This window comes from Leopardus geoffroyi, chromosome B2, assembly GCF_018350155.1.
Source record: "Leopardus geoffroyi isolate Oge1 chromosome B2, O.geoffroyi_Oge1_pat1.0, whole genome shotgun sequence".
NCBI classification, from domain to species: domain Eukaryota; kingdom Metazoa; phylum Chordata; class Mammalia; order Carnivora; family Felidae; genus Leopardus; species Leopardus geoffroyi.
In genome coordinates, this window is record NC_059332.1 from 66536183 (window position 1) to 66549256 (window position 13074).

The 13074-nt window shown below is 41.2% G+C and overlaps 1 protein-coding gene across 3 annotated transcripts in view; it reads right to left on the reverse strand.

Moving 5' to 3' along the window:
• Positions 1-11099, reverse strand: part of CGAS (cyclic GMP-AMP synthase) — a 29603-nt gene extending 18504 nt beyond the window's left edge. For all 3 annotated transcript variants that reach the window (XM_045498768.1, XM_045498767.1, XM_045498766.1), the window contains exon 1: positions 7592-11099. In XM_045498768.1, the coding sequence (XP_045354724.1) occupies positions 7592-8224 (633 nt within the window). In that variant the 5' untranslated portion in view covers positions 8225-11099. The remainder of the gene's footprint in view (positions 1-7591) is intronic.
• Between the last annotated feature and the right edge of the window lie 1975 nt (positions 11100-13074).

Sequence of the window (13074 nt, forward strand, 5' to 3'; positions counted from 1 at the left end):
GTTAGTTCCAACTCATAGTGTCTTTAACCACAGCATTTTAGGAGCATCAAAGAATCTTTTTCATCCTCACAATAATAAATGAATCAGCAATTATAATAAATTATCATTTTTCTTATATTAAAAATGCCACAAAGGGACATGTGGGTGGCTCAGTTGGCTGAGCATCTGACTGTTGATTTCAGCTCAGGTCATGATCCCAGGGTCATGGGATTGAGCCCCACGTTAAGATTCTCTTTCTCCCTCTGCCCCTCTCCCTGACTCATGTTCTCTCTCTAAAATAAAATAAAATAAAATATTTAAAAAGCCACAGGGGGAGACTGGGTGGCTCAGTTGGTTAAGCATCAGGCTCTTGATTTCATCTCAGGTCACGATCTCATGGTTTGTGGGATTGAGCCCCATGTTGGGCTCTTTACTAACAGCTCGGAGCCTGCTTGGGATACTCTCTCTCTCCCTTTCTCTCTGCCCCTCCCATGTGCACACATGTGCGTATTCTCTCTCTCTCCCAAAATAAATACACATTTAAAAAATAAATAAATAAAATTTAAAAAGCCACAAATCTTTCATTAGTCAGGAGCATGCTTCAAGTACAGCTATTGTACTGTACTGTTCAAGAAGGTACCTATATGTCTAGTGACCATGTGAAACGTGGCTAGTCCAAATTGAGATGTACGGTCCCGTATACCAAATTGTGTCCTCCCAAAATTAATATATTGAAACCCTAGCCCTAAATGTGACTGTACTTGGAGACAGGGCTTTTAGGAGTTAATTAAGGTTAAATGAGATCATGAGGGTAGGGTTCTAATCTAATAGGATTGGTGGCCTTCAGAGGAGGAGGAAGAGGAGGAGAAGGAGGGAGATCCCTTTCTCACTGCCCACACATAAGGAACAGAATGAGGACCCAGGGAGAAGGTGGCTGTCTGTAAGCCAGGAAGAGTCCCCACCAAAACCTAACCATGCTAGCACTCTGATCTTGGACTTCCAGCCTCTAGAACTCTAAGAAATTTGTGTTGTTTAAGCCACTCAGTTTAAAGTATTTTTGTTATGGCAGCGTAAGCTGACTAGGGTATAATATGAGGGTCAAACACTTGGAAGTGACATCAGTGGGAATGAATTAAGAGCCTCTGAAAATCCACTCTTCCATAAAAGCAACAAGAACATGGGCAGAAATGGTCAATTCAATTTTTCAGGTCTGTAAATTAACCAAAGGCTTGCAACAATCCAGGGAGGCTTTATTCAAGAAAAATGGCTGAATCCCAAAAGGAACTGTGAACTTTGTGGGCACTACCCTGTTCTCATCCACAGAGCACAGAAAGTTCTCTTCTTCCCATTCACTCTCAGAAACCCTCCACCAAGAGTAGCTACTATTCTAACAACATAGATGAGGTTCACCTGTTTGGAAACACCATATAAACTGAATCATATAAAATGTACTCTATTACATGTGACTTCTTTCACTTAACATGTTTATGAGATTTACTTGTTACATGTATTGGTAGTTTGCTCTTTTTCATCTTATGAAACATTCCATTGAATTAATGCAATTTATCACAATACACTTACTTATTCTGTTGTGAGTATTTGGGTCATTTCCAGTTTTTAACTATTACAAAGCTGTCCTGAGCATTCTTATATATGCCTTTTGGTGGACATGAGCACTCATTTCTATTGTGTATATGCCTAGCAGAACTGCTGGACCACAGGATAAGCATGTCTTTAACTTTAGAAGAAAGTGTCAATTTTCTAAAAGGGTTGTACCAATGTATCCTCCCTTTATCAAGGTAAGGGCGGGGCGCCTGGGTGGCGCAGTCGGTTAAGCGTCCGACTTCAGCCAGGTCACGATCTCGAGGTCCGTGAGTTCGAGCCCCGCGTCGGGCTCTGTGCTGGCAGCTCAGAGCCTAGAGCCTGCTTCCGATTCTGTGTCTCCCTCTCTCTGACCCTCCCCCGTTCATGCTCTATCTCTCTCTGTCCCAAAAATAAATAAACGTTGAAAAAAAAAATAAAAAATAAATAAATAAAAAAAAGGTAAGGGAGTTTCGGTTGCTCCACATCTTCTCCAAGATGGAATTGTCAAGTCTAAAAATTTTAGCCATTCTAGTGGATACATGTGTAGTAGAATCACATCATGGTTTTAATTTACATTTTCCTGATGATTAATGATGTTGAACATCTTTTGTGTTTGTTGCTATTTGGATTATATACTAAAGCATCTATTCAAGTCTTTTGCTCAATTTTAAATTGGTTTGTCTATCTTTTTCTTACTGATTTGTACTAGTCCTTTGTCATATGTACATATTGAGAGTATATGTTTAAGCATCTGTTTTTGTACAAACTAAAGATGTCATATGTACATATTGAGAGTATATGTTTAAGTATCTGTTTTTGTACAAACAGAGTATCTGTTTAAGAAATATTTGTATATCCTATTATTATGAAGACATTCTTCAATGTTTTTTCTAGAAACTTTGTTGTTTTGCCTTTCATCTTTAGGTTTATTATATATCTTTAAAATTATTTTTTAATGTTTCTTCATTCTTGAGAGAGAGAGAGAGAGAGAGACAGAGAGAATGAGCAGCGGAGGGGTAGACAAAGGAAACACAAAATCTGACGCAGGCTCCAGGCTCTGAGCTGTCAGCACAGAGCCCAATGCAGGGCTCGAACTCACGAACAGTGAGATCATGACCTGAGCCAAAGTAGGATGCTTAACTGACTGAGCCACCCGGGTGCCCTATTATACATCTTGAATTAATTTTTGTGTATCATGTGTAGTAGATGGGTGTCAAGTATATACAATTGACCCAATACTGATTACTGAAAAAAGTCATCCTTTCTCCCATTGAATTACACTACTGCATATATTTTGTATTGAATTATATATGCAGGCCTGTTTCTGGACTTTCTACTCAACTGGCCTATTTATCTATCATTGCACCAATAATAACTGCTTAATTAGGGTAGTTTTATAGTAAGTCTTGCTCCTTGGTAGGGAAATCCTCCAACATTTTCTCCTTTAGAACTGTCTTGGCTATTCTAGGTCCTTTGCATTTCCACATAAATTGTATAATTAGCTTGTCAATTTAAACAAAAAAATTGATGGGATTTTGACTGAACTGCATTGAATCTATGCAGATCAACTTGAGGAAAACTGAACATGATATAGATTTCCATTTATTTAGTCCGTTTTCAAATTTACTCAGCAATGTTTTGAAATTTTTATCATCTTTAGCAAGTTATTCCTAAAATATTTGATGTTCTTGATGCTATTTAAACGGTATTTTTACATTTCATTTGCACTTTTGTTGTTGTTAGAATATTGAAGTACTTTGATTTCTGTTTACTGACTTTGTATCCAGTAACCCTGATAAATTCACTGATAACAGTTGAGTAACACAGATTTGAACTGGGTAGGTCCACTTATACATGTTTTTGTTGCTTTTTTTAAAAATAGTACAGTATTGTAAATGAATTGTGTCTTCCTCATGACTTTCTTAACATTTCTTTCCTTACTTTATTGTAAAATACAGTATATAATACATGTAACATACGAAGTATGTATTATTCATACTGTTCATCAAAAAGGCTTCCAGTCCACAGTAGACTCTTAGTAGTTAAGTTTTGGGGGACTCAAAAGTTATACGCAGATTTTTACTGCATGGGTGGGGAAGGGTTGGTGCCCCTAGCCCCTGTGTCATTCAAGGATCAACGGTATTTCTAATAGTTTGTACAAAAATTCAATAAAGTCATCTGCATAAGTAAGTTTTATTACTCCTTTTCTGATCTTAAGCATCTTTTCTTTTTCCTGCTTTGTTACATGGGCTCTATGTATTCCTTTATTTTCTCTTTTCTTGTTCAACATTATGTTTGTAAGATTCATTCCTGTTGTTGGGGCGCCTGGGTGGCTCAGTCGGTTAAGCGTCCGACTTCAGCTCAGGTCACGATCTCGCGGTCCGTGAGTTCGAGCCCCGCGTCGGGCTCTGGGCTGATGGCTTAGAGCCTGGAGCCTGCTTCCGATTCTGTGTCTCCCTCTCTCTGACCCTCCCCCGTTCATGCTCTGTCTTTCTCTGTCTCAAAAATAAATAAAATGTTAAAAAAATTAAAAAAAAAAAGATTCATTCATGTTGTTGCATGTGGTTGAAGTTTATTTCTTTACTGGTTAATGTACCACTGGCTAAAACCACTACAATTACTTGATTTCTATATAACCTTTCACTCAGCTCAAACTATATGATTAGTAAAATGCAAAGAGGCAAAAAGAATATTATAGAATGGCAATTACACAGAGAATTTCTACAAGAAATCTTCCAAATTTCATCTAGAACTTGACAATATTACAATAAAATATATGAATAAAAATGTGTCAATATGGAATAAAAATGTGTCAAAAATTACTGAGAGGTATATTTTGTATCTATCCTTTTAACAATTAGAAAGAGTTTGGAATCCAATTTTGAAATCCAAGTGTATGCATAACAGAAGAAAATATACCAAAATGATAACAGTGAATAAAATAAACAGGAATAATATTGCTCTTCTTTATCCTTTTCCTAATTTCCCAAGGACATCAACATGGAAGAGGGGTGAGTATGGAAAAGGCTGAGAAAAGTGGTATGTAGGTGGGAATAGCCATGGGAGCCTGCTAGAGGATTAACTGCTAGAGCCAGGCACTGAATCAACTCTACAATGAATATATATATATTTCATGTTTTAGATAAAACAAACTTCATTTCATTTCTTCCATCAGTGCATGACTTTAAAAAGGAGGGGCAGGGCACGTGGGTGGCTCAGTCGGTTAAGCGGCCGACTTTGGCTCAGGTCATGATCTCACAGTTTGTGGGTTCGAGCCCCACATCAGGCTCTGTGCTGACACCTCAGAGCCTGGAGCCTGCTTTGGATTCTGTGTCCCCCTCTCTCTCTGCCCCTCCCCACTTGTGCTCGCGCTCTCTCTCTCTCTCTAAAAAATAAACATCAAAAAAATTAAAAAAATTTTTTTAAATAAAAAAGTAAAAATAAATAAAAAGACAGGGCACCTGGCTGGTTCAGTCATAAGAGCATATGACTCTTGATCTGAGGTTATAACTTCAAGCCCCACGCTGGGTGTAGGGATTACTTAAATAAAACTTAAAAAAAAAAAATTGGGGCACCTGGGTGGCTCAGTTGGTTGGGTGTTGGCCTCTTGATCTCAGGGTCCTGAGTTTAAGCCCCATGGGGTTATAGCACTTACTTAAAAAAAAAAAAAAAAAAAAAAAAAAAGGAGACTGGCTCTGATTGGAAACTGTTCTTTTTAAAAAAAATTTTTTTTTTAACGTTTATTTATTTTTGAGACAGCATGAACAGGGGAGGGTCAGAGAGAGAGAGGGAGACAGAATCTGAAACAGGCTCCAGGTTCTGAGCTGTCAGCACAGAGCCCAATGCGGGGCTTGAACTCACGAACTGTGAGATTATGACGTGGCCGAAGTTGGACGCTTAACTGACTGAGCCACCCAGGCACCCCTGATTGGAAACTGTTCTTTAAACATCTTATTCTGCCTGGGTGGTTCAGTCAAACATCCAACTGCAGCTCAGGTCATGTTCTCACAATTCATGGGTTCGAGCTCCACATCAGGCTCTCTGGTGTCAATGCATACATAGCCTGCTTCAGATCCTGTCTCCCTCTCTCTCTGCCCCTCCCCCATGTGTGCACGTTCTCTAAAACTAATCATTCTTTTTAAGTCTTATTATCCCATCCATATAATTGAACAGATTGATACTTATACAATAAGAATTACACTTAATGGGCCACCTGGGTGGCTCAGCCCGTTAAGCGACTGACTCTTGATTTTGGCTCAGGTGATGACCTCATGGTTCTGGAGTTCAAGCCCTGAGACCAGCTCCAGGCTGACAGTGCAGAACCTGCTTGGGATTCTGTTTCTCCCTGCTCTCTTTCTCTTGTGCACACACGCTCGCTCTCTCGCTCTCTCTCTCGAAGAATCATACTTAAGACAATCTAATGAAAGTTTTGCTCACTTGGCTTTCAAAAAACTTTTAGATGGAATTATAAAGTCCTAGTGCTAAAAGAGTTTAAGATTCAAAGACTGATACATACACTGTCTTTTTGACAATAAACAAAAACATCACTGAGTCCACACCAATGAACAGCTGTTTAAGCTACAATTTATGTAAAATGTTCTGTGACAATGGAGTTTAAAATCTAGGTGGCAGTCAAAACAAAAAATATATGAAAGGTTTAATTTTACTGAAAGCTATCAGGTTAAATGCTTATCATGGGAATGAAATCTGAATCTGCTACCCTGAGAAGGCAGAGGTGTTAAGAGAGACCATCCATCTTTTCTTCTTGAGCACATTCATTCATTCATTTGCTTGAATGCTTGCTATGTGTTAAGGCTTAGAGATACAAAGATGCACAATATTTGGCTTGCTATCTTAAGAGTTTATAATCCTAAATCCTAAATCTAGAGTTTAATAATCATCTACTTCTGGAGAGCAGTTAACTGAATAAAGCCAATACGTAACTCTAAAATAAATTACAATTACCTAATAAGGAAATATTCTCAGCCTCTGTTTCTGTTCATGCTACTCCTAAGATCTTATACAGATCTAACAGAGGTGCACGGTCCAGCCCTGAAAAATCTAACAGTTTAAGCCAAAACACAACTAGAAATCTGTCACCGGTCAGGAAACAAACTCCAGTCAGGAACCTGTTCCTAAATCTTCAATTCATACTGGAATGAAGATAATTCAGCCACACACAAATGGGATGTGGAATACATACTTAAAAACAATCACATTGGATGTGTATTTAGGGAGTACGCTTTTTTAGTATCTATAGATTTTCTCTTAATTTTTAAAGAACATCACTCAACGGGGTGCCTGGGTGGCTCAGTCCGTTAAGCCTCGGACTTCAGCTCAGGTCATGATCTCACAGTTTGTGAGTTTGAGCTCCGCATCGGGCTCTGTGCTGACAGCTCAGAGCCTTCATGAAGCCTGCTTCGGATTCAGCGTCTCCCTCTCTCTCTGCCCCTCCCCTGCTCACACTCTGTCTAATAACTGAATGAACGTTTAAAAAAATAAATAAAAAATAAGGAACATCATTCACTGTGAGCTTCCTATGACATCTGTATAAGAAATTGGGGAGAGAGGAAGCTGGGAGCAGCTGGAAGATGTTTTTCCTATGCAGTTTTTTCCCATAGGAAAATGTTCTTAGATATACTAATTTTGTGGAATTTTTCACAGACCACTCCTAATTATCCAACTCAGAATTTGACTAGGGAACACCAAGTATAGCACTGTTACAGAAACTCAGTACAAAGCTGCTTGCTTGCATGAATGAATCCATATATTTGAATTCCCCCAACAGCAGGGTCTTGAAAAGAGCTGGCAACCAAGCTAGCTGTATATTCGTGGGATGTATAGATGGAGAAACGAGCAACTGTTCCCCTTTTTGTCACAGGCCACAAGAGAACAAGAGTCTGAGTTACTTTCGAAGGGAAGTGAGGGAACGTGGGAGTTGGGACTATACGACAGGCTGGGGAGAGGGACGAGGAAAAATGGGCCCAGCTAGCCGCGGGAACCGGAGGGGAGGCGCTGGGCGGCTCACCTTCACATGCTCGTAGTAGCTTCCGGTGCGCAGCAGCCCGACGTCTTTGAATTCGGAATCACAGCTCTTCAAGCCCCGCAGCAGGTGGTCCACAACCTTGTTCACAGTCTCAGCCGCCAATGAGATTTCCTGGCGCCTCAGCCTCAATTTGTCTAGCACCGCCCGGGGATTCCAGCCGCCGGGAGCCGCCCCCGAAGCTGAAACTAGCGGGCCAGGGCTGGGAAACTCCGTGGGCTCTGGCGGGGGTCTCTGCTCCCCAGCGGCGCGCGCGCTGCCCCTGCGGCGAGAACTAGCCCTGGAAAGGGGCGGCCCCGCCGCCGGAGGCTCCAGCTTCGCCGCCGGAACCGCCTGCCCCTCCACCGCGTCCTCAGCGTCCAGAAGCGCCTTTTTGGCGCGGGCACCCCGCGCGCGTACCTGGGGTCTCTCTGGGGAGCCGGGGGTGCTCCTCCTCTGCAGGGATCCCGATGCCCCGACGGCGCCGCACTTCCGTGAGTTGGGTCGGGTAGCCCCAGGGGCGGACGGAGATTCGATGGGCTCCTCCCGGAGACCCTTCACTCCCTGAGCCGAAATCTTGGAGGTAGCGGTCGCGGCCTTTGAAGCTGTCCTCGTGGCCTTTCCGCCCCGGTGATCCATGGCTGGTGCTCTCTGCTCCCCGAAAGCCGGGAGACTCGGCTTCGCGAAAAGGCCGAGGGAGGAGAAGCCAGCAGTCAGAGCGAGAAATGAAACTTAAAAATCTGGCGGGAACGCAGGAAACAGGGCGGGGAGCACGCACCCTGGGTGAACGCTGGGAGTTCCCTGGGAGCTACGCCCCGCCCACGGTGGTGCGAAAGATGCTAAGTTTCTCACCCGGCAGTACAAGCGACGTGGCTGCGCGGGAAAGCACGCTAAAGCGGAGGGAAGCAGAAAACACTTTCCGGAGCTTTGAAACAAAGTTTGACGGATTTGCTCGCTTCCTGCCTCAAAGGATTTTGGAGAACTACAGACCTTCTTGCACATTGAAGTTGGCAGAGAAACTTTTTATTTTTATTTTTTTATTAATAAAATTTTTAAATTTTATTTTTGAGAGAGATGGAGAACCAGCAGGGGAGGGGCAGAGAGAAGGGGAGGGATCAGAATTCACAAACGGTGATATCATGACCTGAGCCAAAGTCAGCCGTTTAACCGGCTGAGCCACCTAGGCGCCCCGACTGAGAAACTTTTTAAATGTAAGTTTAAGTGAGGGTTCTTTTTTAGTAACGAGAAATAGGAAATGTTTAACTTTTACAAGGTGGGAATGAATTGAGAACTGCAATTGGAATAAATATTTCATTTTATTTGACTTTTTGAAAGCTCACACAGTCTTAAATTGTGTAGTTCTTATCCGTGAATTTTACCCATTGGTTCTCAAATCCCATCAAAAATTGGCACTTGCGCCTGGATGGCACAGTCCGTTAAGCATCTGAGTCTTGATGGATACAGTATTCCACTCAGATCATGATCTCAGACTTTGTGAGATCCAGCCCTGCAGTGGGCTCTGAGCCTCCTTGGAATTCTCTCCCTCTCTCTTTGCCCCTTCTCTGCTATTTCTCTCTCTCTCAATAAATAGACTTTCTTTCTTTCTTTCTTTCTTTCTTTCTTTCTTTCTTTCTTTCTTTCTTTCTTTCTTCCTTCCTTCCTTCCTTCCTCTCTCTCTCTCTCTCTCTCTCTCTCTCTTTTTAATGGCACTTAGGGGTGCCTAGGTGGCTCAGTTGGTTAAGCCTCTGACTTCTGTTCAGGTCAGGATCTCATGGTTCATGAGTTCAAGCCTCACTTTGGGCTGTGCACTAATAGCTCAGGACTGGATGCTGCTTCTGATTCTGTGTCTCCCTCTCTCTCTGTCCCTCCTCCACTTGTTTTCTCTGTCTTTCTCTCTTTCTAAAATAAATAAATTAACATTTAAAAAAAATGACACTTACATTTTAAATAATCCATGCTGCTTTGGCCATTGTGATTCCAGAGTTCTCCATACAGGCTTTCAAATATCTATTTCTAAAGCCAAGCCCTTTGCATAAATAAATATTAGACAGGAACCCCCTGGGTTTAGAGTGCTTTGATTGATTTTTTTAAAAACCATCCTAACTATTTTTAGGTGTACAATGCAGTGACATTAAACACATTAAAATTGTTGTGCAATCATCACCACCATCCATTTCCCCAACTCTTCATCTTATAAAATTGAAACTCTTCCCATTAAACAATAACTCCTGATTCCTGCCCTCTCCCTAGCTATGCAACCACCCTTCTACTTTCTGTCTCTATGAATCTGGCTCCTTTAGGTAACTCATGTAAGTGGAATGATACAGTATTTGTCATTTTGTGACTGGCTTATTTCAGTTAAGACAATGTCCTCAAGGGTTTATCCATATTATCTATACTGTAGCATTTGTCAGCTTTACTTTAAAACAATTTTTTAATGTTTATTTATTTTTGAGAGAGAGTGCAGGAGGGGGTGAAGCAGAGAGAGAGAGACAGAGAATCTGAAGCAGGCTCCATGCTGTCAGGCTATCAGTGCAAAGCCCGACATGGGGCTTGAACTCAGGAGGGGTGAGTTCATGACCTGAGCCAAAGTCAGACACTCAACTGACTGAGCCACTGAGGCTCCCCTAGCCTTCCTTTTTAAGACTGGATATTTCTACTGTAAGTATATACCACATTTTGTTTATCCATTCATCTGTCAATGGACAAAAATGCCTTGATGACTCTGTGAAAACTTTTTCCTGAAATCAGTATTTTGATAGATCCTCTTTGATACAAAGACATTTTTTGCTTTTGTTTATGTTTTTTTGCTCTAGGGCAATGAGCCCTAGTTTGAATTGTGACGTGAGAAACGTGTTTTTTTTCTTTTATAAAATGGAAGGAGGACTATTGTGTAGTCAGGCTTGTTCTCAAGCAGACCAATTTCAGGGAAAAGTAAAATGGTAGTTGAAATATGGAAATCCATTTCCTTAAAACTGCAAGTGCACTTGGGCAGCCTTCCAGGATGCCCAGGGGTATACTGATCTCATTCTGAAGACCTCTGCTCTATGATTCTATTTTTCTCCTCTAGGGGCTCCAGCTGCTTATCATGGAATCCTGTAAATGACTCTACAGTTAGCTTAATGCTGTCCTCCAGCTATTTCCAGATCTTCGAAAGTCCACTCATGTTTGCTTAACCAAAAATGTGTAAGCAACAATCCACCAGGCCAGAATCACATATCTTTGCTACTGACCTGTCACAGGAGAAAGTTTTGATCCTTGCTTAATCTTGCTGCAGCAGTGTCTGGATCATAGAGGGAATGACTTTTTAGTTGGGTCTTGATATGGATCTTGGACATTATCTCATAGGAAAAGCCAAGAGATTTGAACTCACGGTTGGTGAGTTCAAGTTCCACACCAGTCTATGTGCAGTGTGGAGCCTGCTTGGGATTCTCTCTCTGCCCCTCCTGCACTTGCTCTCTCTCTCTCTCTTTCTCTCTCTCTCAAAAAAATAAACTTAAATTTAAAAAGAAAAAAAAAAAAAAAACAGTGCAAGAGGGATCAGGAACGAGGAATGGTACAATACCAAGATACTGGGAGAGTGACATTTGAGCAAAGATTTCAAGGAGGGGATACCCAGAAGAATGTTCCAGGCAGAAGAAAAAGTTAATGCAAAGCACCTAAGGGGAGACTATGCCTAGTTGTTCAAACAACAGCAAGTGTGGCAAGAACTGGTGAAGCTTAAGATGTTGTGTCAGTTATCAACTTATTGCTTTTCAGACAAGGGCTTAATATACCCTTCGAGATATGCTATCCGATAAGTGACAGAATTCCTTTCAGCATTTCTCTTTTCAAGTGTCCACTATGTTAAGCTTTCTCAGGAGAGGTTGCAGGAGGACACTGTAAGACACTTTCCAACATAGTGGAGGAGTGGAAGGGGGTTGCAAGGAAAGGACAGACTAGTGAGTGTGAGAACATCTGGTAGAGCCTACCCCAGCCATAGACCCAGAAAGTGATCCCTCTAGGACCTTGCAACCTTGGCCTGGCCATAACCTGTCTACAAGTTACTGGACAGGGGAACCAAGATCCCTGCCTGGCCTGCATAAGTTGCCTGTGGTCCAGAAGGTCACACACCAAGAAGTTGATCCTTTCTCAAGACTTGTGTGCAGTCAGCCTGTGGCCAGGAGGTCCACATAGTGCTGTTGCTCCCTCTGCAAGCCCCTGTGTTATGTAGCCCGTATTCTCTGAAGGCCTTCTGCAATTGAGGTCTGAACCCCTTTTGAATTTATTCTTACTTGGTACTCTCCCTCAGCCCTAGAGTACTATATAGAGTTTCCTTATATCTTATATTCTTTTATTTTGCTCTTTTTTTTAAAGAGTATTTATTTATTTATTTATTTACTCACAACTCCAAGATCAAAAGTTGCATACTCTACCAACTGAGCCAGTCAGGCATCCCAGTATAGTCAATTTTTCTTATATTAAATACCTACTGTGTGATTTTTGTCTCCTGATTGGACCCCAGAGTGCTACAGAGTATTGGGGATGGGCTCAGGAGATAGAGCCCTAAAGTTGGGGTTTAGAGAATGGTTTGGTTGTGCCCTTAGGCTTGAGCACAGTGCTCAAGGAGGAGGAACCAGAAAAATATACTGAGAAGGAGTAGCCAGAAAAATAGGAGGAAAATCAGAATAGCTTAATGTCTTAGAAGACAAAAAAAAAGGGGGCAAGATATGACTATGAAGGACACACATACAATATCCATCTTCTTGCCTATTTACACTTAAAACTTAATTAAAATCCAGTCCTGGCTACAGTATTAATGAAATACTCTTACACTGTTAATGCACCTGACCAAAAGCTTTCAGAAGGCTAATTTAGCCATCATCAATAATTTAAACATTGAGGAATCCTTTTACCCAGTATCTTCATTATAGAAAGAGTCCCATAAAATTAAAGAGATGTATGTACAACGATATTCATAACATTAAGAATTATAAACAGTCCGGGGCACCTAGGTGGCTTAGTCGGTTAAGCGTCTGACTCTTGATTTTGGCTCTGGCATGATCTCACAACTTGTGAGTTTGAGCCCCTCATCAGGCTCTGTACTGACAGCACAGAGTCTGCTTGGGATTCTCTGTCTCCCTGTCTCTCTGCCTTTCCCCCACTCTCTCTCTGTCTCTCTCAACAATAAATAAACATTAAAAAATTTTTAAAAATTATCAACAATCCGAATGCCCAGTATTTGGAGTTAATTACATAAATTATGGTTAAAATGTGATAGATTTATATATCCATGGCATGGAGTCCAGAATACATTGAGAGTTAAAGAACCCATAACTGCTGTCAGCTCTTCTAATCCCCACCTCTGTGATCATTGTCAGCATTTTGTTGCCAATGCCTCCTAGCTTTTTAAAATACAAATACTAATGCTACTATTATTTTGCACATATAATACTATGATTATATTATTTTTCAGTTTGCTTCTTTTTTTAACAAAGTTTTATTTCTGT